This window comes from Piliocolobus tephrosceles, chromosome 2 (assembly GCF_002776525.5).
Source record: "Piliocolobus tephrosceles isolate RC106 chromosome 2, ASM277652v3, whole genome shotgun sequence".
NCBI classification, from domain to species: Eukaryota; Metazoa; Chordata; class Mammalia; order Primates; family Cercopithecidae; genus Piliocolobus; species Piliocolobus tephrosceles.
In genome coordinates, this window is record NC_045435.1 from 179,333,327 (window position 1) to 179,350,717 (window position 17,391).

Here is a 17,391-nt window from a genome sequence, read left to right on the forward strand (position 1 = left end):
GACTGAGACAGAAAGTGTATGATGGAACTAGAACACCTTAGTGTAAAAGACTTTCAGCCAAACTGAAAGAGTTGTTTGAAAAGTACTCAGGAACCAACTTGAAGAGTCTCCCCCTGGCCAAAATGGGTTATTTTGATAAAAAAAAAAAAAGAAGGAAATAGGCCAGGCATCATGGCTCATGCCTGTAATCCCACCACTTTGGGAAGCCAAGGCAGGCAGATCACTTGAGGTCAGAAGTTCGAGACCAGCCTGGCCAACATGGTGAAACCCCCATCTCTACTAAAAATACAAAAATTAGCTGGGTGTGGTGGCACGTGCCTGTAATCCCAGATCCCAGGGAGGCTAAGGCAGGAGATTCACTTGAACCTGGGAGGTGGAGTTGAGTTTCAGTGAGCCGAGATTGTGCCACTGCACTCCAGCCTGGGTGACAGAGTGAGAATCCTTCGCAAAAAAAAAAAAAAAAAAAAAAAAAAAAAAAAGGAAGTATTTTAATTGCCTATCTTACACAAATGGTACTACTAAGTAAAAGAATAGTGAATGAGAATTTTCCTTAGGAACCCCTAATGAAAGAAGAATGATTGAATTAGAATGTCACCATTTTATAGCCCTTAGTAAATTAATAGATGTAGGCATTGAACTTTCACTGCTTCTTATTACAAAAGGTGAAATAACCAAATATTATGTGCCTTCTGATGAAAAATACCATTTGTGAAGGAGTCTTGCTCAGACAAAAAAGTCAAACCTGAAACTGATCAATTTTATAGTCCAACTGCCAATTTGTAGAAAATACAGAGGTCAGAGGAATATTAAACAACATTAACATGCGAACAATTAATAAAATCCACTGTGAGAAACTACAGGATAATCTGATTTCTTCAACAAATAACTTGCATGGGGGAGAAAGAAGGGATGGAAGGAGGGTGCCTGCAGATTGAAAGATTTAAAAGGGCAAATGAGAACCAGGAGCTATAATGTTTAGGGATGATAAATTGAATAATAAATACAGAAAAGAAAGTGAAGAGTATAAAGTGGCAGGATGGTGGCTACACTTAGAAGAAATGGAGGGTAGTATTGTGATTAGAAAGGGACATGTGGGGCCCAGCATGGTGGCTCACGCCTGTAATCCCAGCACTTTGGGAGGCTGAGGCAGGCAGGAGTTTGAGACCAGCCTGGCCAACATGGTGAAACCCCATCTCTACTAAAAATATGAAAATTAGCTGGGTATCCTGGTGGGCGCCTATAATTCCAGCTACTGGAGAGGCTGAGGCAGGAGAATTGCTTGAACCCGGGAGGTGGAGGTTGCAGTGAGTTGAGATCACGCCACTGCACTCGAGCCTGGGCGACAGAGCAAGACTCCGTCTCCAAAAAAAAAAAGGACATGTGAAGGCTCTGGGGCTCTGGGGTTGCTGACAAAGTTCTGTTTCTTGACCAGGGTAGGAGTTATAATAAGATGTTTGCTTTATAAGTCATTGGTCTATACATTTCATTTATGCAGTTTTCTTTATATCCATTACATTGCTAATAGGAAGATTTTTAAAATGTGTATATTAAAAATTTAAAGCTTATGAATGATAAAGAAAAAAATTCAGTAAGACTTGCTTTTAGTAGACTTGCTCTACTTTTTTCACTCTTGTAAGTCATTTTTAACCAAAGTTCCTCAATTATGGAAAAAATAGAGTTCCTGATAATATTAGCATTTGTTACTGTGTTTATTTTAAATACTGCCATTCTGAACCAGCACTAAGCATTTTTGTTTTAGTTATTTATGATGAAGAGTAAATTTCTAACAATACTTTTTAATACTTTGTTTCCCAACTTGAGGACCAAATGCAGAATCATAAAATTATTTTTTTATTTATATACAGCCATTAGATTCTTGCAAAACAAATATAACTTTTTTTGTTTTTTCGAGATGGAGTCTGTCGCCCAGGCTGTAGTGCAGTGGCATGATCTCGGCTCACTGCAAGCTCCGCCTCCTGGGTTCACGCCATTCTCCTGCCTCAGCCTCCCGAGTAGCTGTGACTACAGACGCCTGCAGCACGCCCGGCTAATTTTTTTGTATTTTCAGTAGAGACGGGGTTTCGCCGTGTTAGCCAAGATGGTCTCGATCGCCTGACGTGATCTGCCTGCCTTGGCCTCCCAAAGTGTTGGGATTACAGGCGTGAGCCACCGCACCTGGCCAACAAATATAACTTCTTAGGATTTTTCAGTCATCTGTTTTTTTTGCTTATATCCATGTTATAATTTATGATTTTGCAGGTACTCATGAATTAGTATAGTATTCATAGCAGTTATATATGTATGATAGTTAAGGAACATTTTGTAATATACATATGACACTTTATGTATATGTAGATCTGGTTCTAACATGTAACAATACCAATATAATTTTGTGCAGTAACAATTTAATTTCTCTTATACTACTTTGTTACTAAACTTGAACATTATATGCAAACACTTTTGGTATACTTTCTAAACTTAAGTATTGTTTTTATAGATTTCAGTTGCTGTTCCCAACTGAAACTTCAGCCTAGTGAAGTTTCTCCAAATTTAGATTAATAAAAAACTTTTAAAACTACATGACTCAAGAAAAGTTTTCTAATTTGGCATGAATAATAATGGAACAAAAATTATGTAAAAACCTTAATTATAACAACATAATGAAACAAAAATATTTTATTGATTAGAAATACAATATTTAGTATTCCATGTATCTTTATTCTATTATTCTAATACTGCAAACTCTTCAGTAGGGCACCCAGTCGTGTGTAACAATAATTATATTCAATCTTTAGTATTTTGCGTATTTCCAGTTATATAGTGTAATTTTCCAGTTTTTTAAAAATTTTGTCATGAAGATATATCTGTCAAGGAGGGAAGGGAGAGCATATTTAAGAGTTTTCTAGCTTGATTTTTATAACTTTAAAATACTTAAACCCATGGTATGTGGGTCTTCATTTGTACTCTTGCCCTTGGGCCTGCAAATGTTATAGATAGTGTATTACTTTTGTTACATAGTATTTTCCAGATATACTAGCCAATGAAATAAGACAAGAAACAGAAATAAAAAATATAAGCATTTATAAGGTATCATTAATTGAGACAATCTGTTCTTCTACATAGCAATATCAAAAGAATCAGTATAAGAGTATGGTAATATTGGATATACAATTAATATCTAACAATGAATTTCAATTATTAGGAAAATAAATACAAAAAAGATAACACTCATAATACAAAAAAAATTTAAAAAACTATAAAATACCCTGGAATAAACTGAACAAAAAATGTGACTTTTATGGAGAAAATTAAAATTTTCTGAAAGACTAAAACAAAATGCAAGTAAGTGTCAAAGTAAACCACATTCCTGGATGTGAAGACTCAACACTGTAAAAGTGTAATTTCAGTCAAAATCTCAGGAGGAAGCTTTGGATAATTTAACAAATTGATTTTAATATTTATGTATAATAGTGAAGATGCCCATATAGCTAATGCAGTTTTGAAGAAGATCGAATTGAGTAGATTTATCCTTTTGCATACTAACATTATAAAGCTATAGTAATTATAATGATGCTATATTGGAACAATACAGTGGAAAAGAATAAAAAATATAGTAACATCTATTCACAAATACGTACTCAGGATAGGATTGAGATAAAATCATAAATCAGTGTGTAAGTGTTCAAAAATAAATTCCAGATGGATTGAAAACCAAAAATGTGGTAAGTAAAATTGTACACTATTAAAAGAGAAAAAGTAGTAAAACTGAAAATCAATTACTTGAGCATCAATTGGAAGGAAATAAAACTAAAGAAAGTGGTAGGAAGGAAATAAAAGAAAGTGGTAGGAAGGAAATAAATTAAAAGAAGTGGTAGGAAAGAAAATTATACCAAAATTGAGGAAATACAAAACAAACACAATAGAGAAAATTAACAAAACCCAAAATTGGCCTTTTGAAAAGATTAATTGATAAATTCTTACTAAAACTGATTAAGAAAAGAAAGAAGGCAGAAATTACTGATACCAGAAACAAAAGGGGGACATCACTATGACGTCTACAGAATTACTAACTCTGACAACAGAAAAAACCAAAGTCTGAAGATTCCTGTATCTGGTAAATAAATTGAGTCCACAAAGCAACCTCCATGCCCAGATGACTTCACTTGGGAATCTTTTCACATGTTAAGATAGAAACAATGTCAGTCTTATGTTGACTTTTCCCAGGAAACAGAAAAAGAACATTTAGTATATTCATTTTCTATGTCTGCTTTAACAAATTACCATAAACTGGATGACTTAGAACAACAGAAATTTATTCTTTCTCAGTTCTGGAGATCAGAGTCTGAATTCAAAGTGTGAGCATGGTTATGCCCCCTCTGAAGGCTCCAGGGGAGAATCCATTCTTTGCCTCTCCCAGCTTCTTTTGGCTGTATCACTCATCAGTCAGGGCCTCTGTGGTCACACGGCCTCCTTCTCTTCTCAAGATCCCTAACTTAATTACCTTTGCAAAACCCTCTTTCCAAATAAGGTAATATTCACAGGTTCTGTTGATTAGTTCACAAATACATCTTTATTTGGTGGTGATGGGGCACATATCATTCAACCCACTACATTTTCTAATTCATTTTATGAGACTAGGATAATTCTGGTATCAAAACCTACCAGGACATTATAAGAAAGGAAATACACAGACGAGCCTTTCTTGTGAACATAATGCAGAAATCCTGAAGAATATACAGTAACATCAGTTAACTAGAACTGATAGACATTTATAGACTGCTTTATCCAACAACAACAAAATACACATTCCTCCTAAAGTTATATGGAACATTCACCAAAATAGACCACATTCTAGGTCATAAAACGCTCAACTCATTTAAAAGAATAGCATACAAAGTGTTCTTACAGACCACAATGAGTTAAACCAGAAATCAGCAACAGAAAGCCAAAAATTCCCTAAATATTTGGAGATTAAACAACACATTTCTAAATAATACATGGGTCAAAGAAAAGGTCTTAAGAGGAAAGCAAAAATATTTTAAAATGAGAATGAAAATACGACTTACCAAACTTTGTAGGAAGCAGTGCTTAGAGGGAGATTTACAGAATTGAATGAATACATTAGCAAAAATAAAGATCTAAGATCAAGAATCTGGCCAGGTGTGGTGGCTCATGCCTGTAGTCCTAGCACTTTGGGAGGCCGAGGTGGGTGAATCGCCTGAGGTCAGGAGTTTGAGACCAGCCTGGTCAACATGGTGAAACCCTGTCCCTACTAAAAATACAAAATTAGCTGGGTGTGGTGGTGTGTGCCTGTTATCCCAGCCACTTGGGAGGGTGAGGCAGGAGAATCACTTGAACCTGGGAGGCGGAGGTTGCAGTGAGCTGAGATCGTGCCATTACACTCCAGTCTGGGCAACAAGAGTGAAACTCCATCTCACAAAAAAATAAAAAATAAAAATAAAATCAAGAATCTAAGCTTCCATTTTAGGAAATTAGAGAAAAAAGGGCAATGGAAGTCTAAAGCAAGCTAAAGAAATGAAATAATGGGCTGAGGCAGGAGGATTGCCTGAGATCATGAGTTCAAGACCAAGCAAGCATAGTGAGACCCCATCTCTATCAAGAAAAAAAAAGAAAAAATTAGCTGGGCATGGTGGCATGTGCCTGTAGTCCTAACTACTCAGGAGGATCCCTGGACCCCAGGATTTCAAGGTTACAGTGAGCTATGATCACCCCACTGCGCTCCATCCTGGGTGACATAGCGAGACCCTGTCTCTAAAAATAAATAAATAAGCTTTAAAAATAAAAAAGGAAGAGTAGAAATCAAGGAAATTAAGAACAATGGAGAAAGTAAGTGAAACCAAAACTGGTTCTTTGAAATGTTCAGTAAAATTGCTAAACCTTTAGCCAGACTAACCAAGATAAAAGAAGAACTGAAGTACCAAGATCAGAAATGAAAGGGATCGTTGTTACATGGGCATTAAAAAGGATAATAAAGGAATATTAACAACTCTGTGTTCACATAAAAAAAATTTGTGGTTACATAGGGAACATATACATTTATGGGGTATATGAGATACCTTGATACAGGCATCCAATGTATAATAATCGTATCAGGGTAAATGGGGATATCTATACCTTCAAGCATTTATCCTTTGTGTTACAAACCATCCAATTATACTCTTTAGTTATTTTTAAGTGTAGAATTTATTATTGACTATAGTCACTCTGTTGTGCTATGAAATACTAGGTCTTATTCATTCTTTCCAACTACTTTTCTTACCCATTAACCATCCTCATGTCCCCCCTACATCCTCCTGCCATCACCCTTCCCAGCCTCTGGCAACCATCCTTCTACTCTTTTCCCCCATGAGTTCAATTGTTTTAATTTTTAGCCCCCACAAATAAGTGAGAACATGTGAAGTTTGTCTTTCGGTGCCTGGCTTCTTTCACTTAACATAATGATCCCCAGTTCCATCCGTGTTGTAAATTACAGGTTCTCATTCTTTGTATGGCTGAATGTATATATGTTGGATGGATATATGTTGGATGTATGGATGAATGTATCCGTTGTATATATGTCCCACATTTTCTTTATCCATTCATCTGCTGATGGATACTTAAGTTGCTTCCAAATCTTAGCTATTGTGAACGGTGCCACAACAAACATGGGAGTGCAGGTATCTCTTCGATATACTGATTTACTTTCTTTTCGGTATATACTCAATGGTCAAATTGCTGGATCATATGGGAGCTTTGTTTTTAGTTTTTTTGAGGAACCTCCAAACTGTTCTCCATAGTAGTTGTATTAATTTACATTCCCACCAACAGTGTGTGAGGATTCCCTTTTCTCCACATCCTTGCCAGCATTCGTTATTGTCTGACTTTGGATATAAGTCATTTTAACTGGGGTGAAATGATACCTCATTGTATTTTGATTTGCATTTCTCTGAGATCAGTGATGTTGAGCACCGTTTCATATACCTGTTTGCCATTTGTGTCTTCTTTTGAGAAATGCCTATTCAGATCTTTGGCCCATTTTTAAATTGAATTGTTAGTTTTTTTTTTCCTATAGGGTTGTTTGAGCTCTTTATATATTCTGGTTACTAATCCTTTGTCAGATGTGTAGTTTGCAAATATTTTTCCCATCCTGTGGATTTTCTCTTCACTTTGTTGATTGTATTCTTTGCTGTGGAGAAGCTTTTTAACTTGATGTGATCCCTCCCATTTGTCCATTTTTGCTTTAGTTGCCTGTGCTTGTGGGATATTACTCCAGAAATGTTTGCCCAAAACAATGTCCTAGAGCATTTCCCCTGATGCTTTCATGTAATAGTTTCATAGTTAGAGGTCTTAGATTTAAGTCTTTAATCCATTTTAATTTGATTTTTGTATATGGTGAGAGATAGGGGTCTAGTTTCATTCTTCTGCGTATGGATATCTAGTTTTCCCAACATTTATTGAAGAGACTGCCTTTTCCCCAGGGTATGTTTTGGGACTTTTGAGTTTATTGTAGTATGTAGTTTATATGGATTTATTTCTGGATTCTCTATCCTATTCCATATGTGTCTGTTTCTATGGCAGTACCATGCTGTTTTGATTACTATAGCTCTGTAGTATAATTTGAAGTCAGGTAATGTGATTCCTCCAGTTTTGTTCTTTTTGTTCAGGATAGCTTTGGTTATATTATGGGTCTTTTGTAATTCCATATAACTTTTAGGATTGTTTTTGTTCTGTTTTTGTGAAGATTGTCATTCGTATTTTGATAGGGATTTCATTAAGTCTGTCATTTGCTTTGGGTAGTATGGACATTTTAACAATATTAATTCTCACTTAAACCCAGGAGGCAGAGGCTTCAGTGAGCTGAGATCGCACCACTGCACTTCAGCCTGGGTGACAACAAAACAAAACAAAACAATTGATTCTTCTAACCCATGAACATGGAATATCTTTCTGTTTTTTTGTGTGTGTTCTTTTTAATTTCTTTCATTAGTGTTTTATATTTTTATTGTAGAGATCTTTCACTTCTTTGCTTGATTCCTTATGTAATGTTACTTAATTTTATTTGTGACTTGTAAATGGGGTTACTTTTTAAATTTCTTTTTCATATTGTTCACTGTTGGCATATAGAAATGCTACTGATTTTTGTATGTTGATTTTGTATCCTGCAGCTTTATTGAATTTATCAGTTCTAATCATTTTTTTGGTGGAATGTTTAGGTTTTCCCAAATATAAGATCATATCATCATCAAGCAAGGATAATGTGACTTCTTCCTTTCAAATTTGGATGCCCTTTATTTCTTTCCCTTATCTGTTGCTCTATCTAGGACTTCCAGTACTGTGCTGAATAACAGTGGTGAAAATGGTCATCCTTGATCTTAGAGGAAAGGCTTTCAGTTTTTCTCCATTCTGTATGATACTAGCTGTAGGTCTGTTCTGTGTGGTTTTTATTATGTTTAGGTATGTTCCTTCTATACCCAGTTTGTTGAGGGATTTTATCACGAAGTGAGGTTGAATTTTATCCAGTGCTTTTTCAGCATCAATTGAATTGATCATGTGGTGTTTGTCCTTCATTCTGTTGATATGATGTATCATGTTGATTGATTTGCATATGTTGAACCATCCTTACATCCCTGGGATAACTCTCACATGGTCATGATGGATGATCATTTTAATGTATTGTTGAATTTGGTTTGCTAGAATTTTGTTGAGAATTTTTGCATCAATATTCATCAGAGATATTGGCCTGTAGTTTTCTTTTTTGATCTTGTCTGGTTCTGGTATCAGGGTAATACTGGCCTTGTAGAAAAAGTTTGGAAGTATTCCCTCCTCATCTGTTTCTTGAAATAGTTTGAGTAGGATTGGTGTTAGTTTTTCTTCAAATGTTTGGTAGAATTCAGCAGTGAAGCCATGAAGTCCTGAGCTTTTCTTTACTTGGTGACTTTGTATTATGGCTTTGATCTCATGTTCACAAATTTGATAACTTAGATGGAAAGGACTAATTCCTTGAAAGACACAAACTACCAAAAGCTCACACAAAGAGAAGTAAACTAAGTAGGCATATATATTAAAGAAATGTAATTAATAGTTAATAACCTTCCAAAACAGAAAGCACCAACCCGGATGGTGGTTCCACTGGTGAATTCTACCAAACATTTAAGAAAGAAATGATACCAGTTCTCTATAATATTGTCCAGGAAATGGAAGCAGAAGACTTCCGTAACTCATTCTGGGAGCCCAGTGTTACCATAATACCAAGACCATATAAAATATTACAAAAAAAGGAGAACTCAAGACCAACATTTTTCATAAAAATAGATGCAAAAACCTTTAACAGAATATTAGCAAGTCAAATCCAGCGATGTATAAAATAATTATATCCCACAATAAAGCAGAATTTATTTCAACTATGCAAGGATATTTTAACCTTCAAAAGTCAATGTAATCTATTACACCAACAGACTAAAGAAAAAAATCACATGGTCACATCAGAAAGTGCAGAAAAAATATTTGACAAATTGTGGCACCCATTCATGATAAAAATACTCAGCAGACTAGGAATACAGAAGAACTCCCTGACTTGATAAAGAACATCTACACAAGACCTACAGCTAACATCATACCTTCTTGTTTGTTTGTTTGTTTGTTTTGGAGACAGAGTCCAGCTCTCTTGCCCAGGCTGGAGTGCAGTGGTGCAGTCTCTGCTCACTGCAACATCTGCCTCCCAGGTTCAAGTGATTCTCCTGCCTCAGCCTCCCCAGTAGCTGGGATTACAGGCCTGTGCCACCATGCCTGGCTAATGTTTTTGGATTTTTAGTAGAGATGGGGTTTCAACATATTGGGCAGGCTGGTCTCAAATTCCTGACCTCAAATGATCCACCCATTTTGGCCTCCCAAAGTGCTGGGATTACAGGCGTGAGCCACCGTGCCCGGCCAACATCATACTTAATGATGAGAAACTAGATGCTTTCTCCCTGAGATTGGGAACAAGAAAAAGATGTCCCCTTTCACCACTCCTGTTCATCACAGTATTGGAAGTCCTAGCTAATGTAATAAAATAAGGCAAGAAAATAAAAGATATGCATTGGAAAGAGATAAAATTGGCTTTGTTTGCAGTTGACACAATTGCCCATGTCATGAAAACCCCAAAGAACTGACAAAATAATTAGTAATAAACCTCCTCCTGGGCTGGGTGCGGTGGCTCACGCCTGTAATCCCAACACTTTGGGAGACTGAGGCAGGTGGATCACCTGAGGTCAGGAGTTCGAGACCAGCCTGACCAACATGGTGAAACCCTGTCTCTACTAAAAAATACAAAAATTAGCTGGGCATGGTGGTGGCGCCTGTAATCCCAGCTGCTCAGGAGGCTGAGACAGGAGAATCACTTGAACCGGGAGGCAGAGGTTGCAATGAGCCAAGATGGTGCCATTGCACTCCAGCCTGGGTGACAGAGCAAGACTCTGTCTCAATAAAATAAAATAAAATAAATAAACCTCCTCCTGTAACTAATTAGCAATTGTGGTAAGGTTACAGAATCTAAGGTTAAAATTATAAAAGTTAATTACTTTCCTATATACCTGCAATGAACTACTGGAATTCAGAATTTAAAATAATACTGTTTACATTAACATCAAAAAAATGAAATACCTAAGTATAATTCGGAAGAAAATTTTGTAAGATCTGTATGAGGAAAACTATAAAACTCCAGTATTCCAGTGAAAGAAATCAATGAATATCTTAATAAGTGAAGAGATATTACATATTCATGGATCGGAAGACTCAGTATTGCTAAAATGTTAACTTTTTTCAAGTTGATGTGTAGATTCACCAAAATCCAAATCAAAACTTGACTAAATGACTTTGCGAGCAACAGGAGCAACAGGAACTCTTATTCACAGTTGGTGAGGATTCAAAATGATACGGCCAGTTTAAAATATAGCTTGGCAGTTTCTTATAAAGCTAACCATAAGTGTATCATTTAGTCAAACAGTCACATATTTAAGTCACAAAACTGGTTTTGTGGATGTTTGTAAACCTGCTTGGAAAAGCAAGCTAGGTGCAGTGGCTTGTGCCTGTAATCCCAGCCACACAGGAAGCTGAGGCAAGAGGATCACTTGAGGCCAGGAGTTTGAGACTGTCCTGGGCAGCATAGTAGGACCCCTATCACTTGGGGAAAAAAAAATAGTTAATATGGAAAAGCCAAAGACTGAGAAGAACCAACACAGTACTGAAGAAGAACAAAGCCGGAGGACTGACACTACTGGACTAATTTTAAGACTTAGTATAAAGCTTCAGTAATCGAGACATGTAGCATTGGTGAAAGAATAGATTGATGGACCAATGAAACATAATAGAAAGCCTAAAAATACAGCCACATAGTCAATTGATATTTGACAAAGGAGCAAAAGCAAGTCAATGGAGAAAGTATACATTTTTTTCAACAAGTGGTGTTGGAAAATTGGGCATCTATATTTAAAAAGATGAAGGTAGACACAGACCTTTCACAAAAATCAACTCAGAATGGATCATATACCTAAAAGCAAAACACAGAATTTCTAGAAGAAAGTGTAGGAGAAAATCTAGGTGACCTTGGATTTGGCAATGAGCTTTTAGATACAACACCAATAGCACTATTCATGAAAGGAAAAGTGAGTAAGTTGGACTTTATTAAAATTTAAAACATCTTCTCTGAGAAAGGCACTGTTAAGAGAATGAAAACCACAAACTGGGAGAAAATATTTGCCAAATGTGTAATAAAGGACTTGTGTGCAACATATGTAAAGAACTTTTAAAACTCAACGGTGAGTAAATCAACTGGGCTCTGGCTCACGCCTGTAATCCCAACACTTTGGGAGGCCAAGGTGGGCAGATCACTTGAGGTCAGGAGTTCAAGACCAGCCTGGCCAACATGGTGAAACCCTGTCTCTACTAAAAATACAAATATTAGCTGGGTGTGGTGGCACACGCCTGTAATCCCAGCTACTGCGGAGGCTGAGCAGAGAATTGCTTGAATCCGGGAGGCAGAGGTTGCAGTGAGCTGAGATCGCACCACTGCACTCCAGCCTAGGCAACACAGTGAGACTCCATCTCAACAACAAACAAACAAAAAAACAAAACAAACAAACAAACCAAAAAAAACCTCAATAGTGAGAAATAACTCAATTTTTTTAAATGGGCAAAATCTCTGAACAGACATTTTACCAAAGAAGATATACAGATGACAAGCATAAGATGCTTAATACGATATGTCACCAGGGAATTGAAAATTAAGACAATGAGATACCTCTGTATACCTATTAGAATGGGTAAATTTCAAAAATCTAAATACAAAATGGTGGTAAGATGCAGAGCAAGAGGAACACTTATTCACTGTTGGTGAGGATTCAAAATGGTATGGCCAGTTTCCAATATAGCTTTGCGGTTTCTTACAAAGCTAACCATAAATGTATCATTTAGTCGAGCAGTCACATACCTAAGTATTTATCCAAATGAGTAGAAAATGTATATCCACACAAAAAGCTACACACAAATGTTTATAGCAGAATTATTCATAATCACCCCAAGCCAGAAGCAACTAAGATGTCCTGCAATAGGTGAATGGATAAACAAACCGGTATATTCACACAATGAGATATTATTCAGCAATAAAACACAGTAAGTTATGCCATGAACAGACTTGGAGGAACCTTAAATGCATATTGCTAAGTAAAAGAAGCCAGTCTGAACAGTTACATAGTGTTTGATTCCAATCATATGGCATCTGGAAAACACAAAACTATAGCGACATTAGATCAGTGAGGCTGGGCACAGTGGCTCACACCTGTAATCCCAACACTTTGGGAGGCCAAGACAGGAGGATTGCTTAAGGCCAGGAGTTCAAGACCAACCTGGGCAACATAGACCCTGTCTCTTCAAAATAATTTTTTTTTTCTAATTAGTTTGGCATGGTGGCGTGTGACTTTAATCTCCCCTACTTGGGAGGCTGTGCTCTTGAGCCAGACTACCTGGATTCAAATCCTAGTTCCACCTTTACTATCAGCGTGCCCTGGGCACGTTACTTAACCTCTGTGTTCAGTGTCCTTATCTGTAAAATGGAGATAGTAATAGCACAACACCTCATAGCAGTGTTGTGCCAATTAAATGACTCGCATGTAAACCATGGTTGGCACATAGTCAATGCATAATCAGTGTTGACTATTTTTGTTATTACCAGTATTGTTATTACTGAGACATGATAAAGGTGGTATGCTCTTAAGGGATTTTCAAGGGAAACAGCTAACTCTTTTTTTTTTTTTTTACCTTTGGCATTTTAGAACCCAATCCCTGCATGAAATGTGATTCTGCTGTACTAGGCTAGTTTCTCTGTTTGGTGCTTGTTTTCTGTAGGGAGCTGACAATCAGATGTGGCTAGCTGTGGGATGGTAGTATGTCACAGAACACAGCTATTAGGGGCAGGAGAGCCTTTGGGTTCAGCACTGTGGATGTGTAAATATCCTGAAATACTTGGATGTATATGTTTAAGTACACATATTTTAGCCACCAGCATTTTTCTATGTACAAAGATCCCCTGACTCTTTTAAAGTCAATATAACCCTTATTATGCTTCTATCCTTTGCTTTTCACTAGAGAATGCTTGTAGCCTGTATTGTAGGATGGCATCTCTACAGTCAGTATCCCATGGTACTGCATTGGGTGCATTATTGTAGGGTACAACACTTTGATGTTTTATGATTCTACTCTCCTTCCCTGAGGCCATGGATTTTTATCTCACCACTGATTGTTAGCTTTAAAGAATTTTGAGGAATATTATAGGTAGCTGTTTGCCATCTTACCACTCTCCCCTTCCACACTCAGAGGCACAGACTCTCATATTTACTTTCCAGGACTCTCAGAACTGAAGCACTATTCTTGTTCCTGACTTCAACCATATCCATCTTTCTCACAGAAAAGCTGCCCTTTGTTTTCAGCTGTCACTCTGCAGTGCTGAGGTGCACATGGCTGTTTGCTCACGTACTGTCAGCAGCAGCTCCTCTCCTTGACTGCCAGAATGTCGAGGCTTCACTCAGTCCCCTGCCATGCTGGTAGCTACTGCTTCCTCTAAGGCATTACTGATGCCAACCAAGATTTTGTTTGCTTCTGTCTGCTTTTCTTTCCCCTCATCTTTCCTGTGTTCTCTGGCTCCTTGGCTTTTGCTTAGGAAAAACTGATCATTTATAGACTTTGCCAACTAATGAGCTCCATCTTTCTACCAGGCGAACAAATACTTCAAACCAAATGGGCTTTGTCATCAAGCTTTTTTTTGACAATGTTGTTTGAGGCTCAGGCATCTGAGCCTGTTCAGTGCATCTACCACCAAAAGAGGGCTTCTGCTAGAGCAGTGGTCTTCAAATAGAACCAGTTATGGTCTTTCCTGTGTCCATTTCTTAGAACAAGGGAAATACAAGCTTAATGAGTTCTAAGGTAATTTGTATTGTGTGTCCAACACAGCTTCTGAACATGCAAGCATTTACTATTTCACTGTAGTGATGTAAAGTTATAGTGCACTTGTATATTGCACATTGAGGAATCTTGAAAAAACTCATGTATCCGGGTGGCGGATGAGATTTTTTCTTTCAACTTATAATTATCCTGAAATGTTAACACCATCTCGTTTTTGTGTTTTTTTCCTCTCTCTGTAGAATATTTTCCTTCTTGGATATAGTAACTTTGTGCCGATGTGCACAGATTTCCAAGGTAGAGTATTCACCAGATTTTTAATCAATAAATATCAAGTTTCATTAGAATGAGTTTCAGTTCAAATTACTGAAAATTATAATTTTATTGTCTTTTATACGTAATATAACACAATGGTATAATTTTGCATTTGACTATTGACTTAATATACATCAAAAGTAGAGGTTTGGAAATAAAGGTGAATCAAGACTTTAAGAGTCTCAATAAATGTGTTTCTTTCACCCCCAATCCCTCTTCCTTTACCTCCCACCTTCCAGGCTTGGAACATCTTAGCCCTGGATGGAAGCAACTGGCAAAGAATAGATCTTTTTAACTTTCAAACAGATGTAGAGGTAAGTTAGCTTTGGTTTAGACAGAAAACTTTTTAAAAAGACGAGTAACTGTTTCCTCTTTCCTGCCTTTTTATTTTACTGCATTTAGATCTAATATTAAAGTGCCGAGGTAGAACAGAAAGAAGAAAAGCTGGAAGGGATTTGCATACATCAAAACAAAATCCTGCTTGCATTTTAAATTGTATCAGTAACAGATTGTTTTTCTCTCGTTTATAGTCTGAGTTTTACTACTCAGCTTTTTAAAGCCACACACCTGCATTATTATCACCTGGTTCAATGCTTTAACCTTAGGAGACTTAACAAATACTTATTGACCTAAAAAATCCACTGAGAATTCTAATTCAGTGTCAAAAATGGAGAAATGGCAGAAGCACAGGCCCAAGAGTGAGGCTGGAGATCTAAAGTGTCACCCCAGCTCAGCCACTTAAGTCGTATAATCTCTCAGTACTTCTGTTTTATTATCTATAAAATAAAGAAGTAAAGTAATAGTTAAGTCTTATGCAATTCCAAGATTCTGATATATTTATCTGTAAATATGTAAATATCTCCATTTAAGCATGGTAAACCTGATGAACAAAGTTTATTTTAGAACAACTTTGATATTCAATACTAAATTTCTAACCAAAAAGAAAGTTAAGGCAGGTAATAATAAAGAGCATTGTACTTAGGATTTGTCTGAAGCACTGGTTTGAGGGTCTTGAGATTCTGAAGTTTATTTTCTACCTAATGTAAAACCTAATGTATTTCCAGTTTAACAAACTTACAGTAGTGGAAATGCATTTTAATTTAGTTACTCACACAGTATGTTTGCCATGTGTTTTTACCAAGATATATTTATTGGTTTTTTTGTTTTTTGTTTTTTTTCGGATAAGGAAATGCATGTGTTTAACAGTAGCACTGAGCTAAGCAATTTCCTGCTAGCTGCTTAACCTGGTTTGACCTAGACAAACTAATGGTCTAGGTCAGTTGTGGAGACTCTTCACCTCCTTCTCTAGGTTACTTACTGCTTGAGAGTCTCTGCTTCTCATCTTATACCAGTGGAGCACAATACTTACAGTAAGTGGGGCAGAGCAGAAGATTTCCCTTTATTAAATAAAGGGGGAACCCCTTATTTCTGTCATATTGTGGTGCTCTGCTCTTGGAAGAGGGCAGGGACCTCAAGGATTCACGCCCATCCTGGAAAGAGAAGCTCTAGTTCCTGGCTTAACACTGTAGTTTCTGAATTAGGTGTTCTTTAGTGCACTCTTGAGAGTTAACAGCAGTGATTACAACAGTGCTCCACCTAAACATGCCAACATTCCATGCCAGTGAATGTAATTCCTCTTCAAACTGATCATATCTAAATATTTGTTCACTGTGTTTACTTAGTGATGATGTGGAGGACATTTAATTTCTAAAAATTGTAGTCATTTCTACTGACCACAAAGGAGAGTTATTGTTTTGAAAAAACTGAGCAAAATACTTTCTCTCTTTCTGTGGTTCTTCATGTCTCCTCAATTTTGATGACTTTTCCAACCATACAACTTTTTTGGAAAGCACATGAACTTTTAAAGTCAGGCTGGGTGCAGTGGCTCACACCTGAAATCCCAACACTGTGGGAGGCCGTAGGGGGCTGATCACTGGAGCCCAGGAGTTCAAGACCAGCCTGGGCAACATAGCAAAATTGTGTCTCTACAAAAAAATGAAAAAACAAAAATTAGCCAGGCACACTGGCACATGCTTGTAGTCTCAGCTACTCAGGAGGCTGAGGTGGGAGGATCACCTGAGCCCAGGAGGCAGAGGTTGCAGTGAGCGCTGATTGTGCCATTGCACTCTAGCCTGGGTGACAGAGTGAGGCCCTGTCTCAAAAAAAAAAAAATTATTTTGATATTAAAAAGTACTACTATTTCAACTAAATATCACTACCTTGTGCATTATTTGATCACAAGATTTTAGCTGACTGCTGACTTTCAGCTAACTGCCATATAAACACATCCCAGAAATACTTAAAAGTACATCCACCAAAGGGGAAGCCAATTTATGGTTCACCAGTTATATAAATAATTGCATGTGAAAACCTAAAATAGCTGGCACCAGGGTGCAATCTAATCATAACACTTAGCTTCCCTTTTGGGCTAGCCCCCTTGGTCCAGCCTAGATGACGAACCAAGTCTTGGGGCCTTTCATAGTCCTTAAACAAGACCCTTTGGAGGATGCTTGCCCTAGGAAGCATTTTATGGATAGTCTTAAAAATATGCACTTTGGGAAGGAAATGTGAGAGAAAAGAGAAGTTGTCAAGGATCAGGATCAACACACTAATGATATTTGCTGTGTGTCTGACACTGTTGTAAGC

At 37.1% G+C, this 17,391-nt stretch overlaps 1 protein-coding gene across 2 annotated transcripts in view; it reads left to right on the forward strand.

The window, feature by feature from the left end:
* The window catches only part of FBXL2 (F-box and leucine rich repeat protein 2), a 129,409-nt gene that overhangs the window by 50,136 nt on the left and 61,882 nt on the right, over window positions 1-17,391 (forward strand). For both annotated transcript variants that reach the window (XR_003309690.2, XM_026455677.2), the window contains 2 exons: window positions 14,673-14,727; window positions 14,985-15,059. Coding sequence is in view for 1 of the 2 variants with exons in the window: in XM_026455677.2 (XP_026311462.1) it covers window positions 14,673-14,727; window positions 14,985-15,059 (130 nt within the window). In the remaining variant the exon portion in view is untranslated. The remainder of the gene's footprint in view (window positions 1-14,672; window positions 14,728-14,984; window positions 15,060-17,391) is intronic.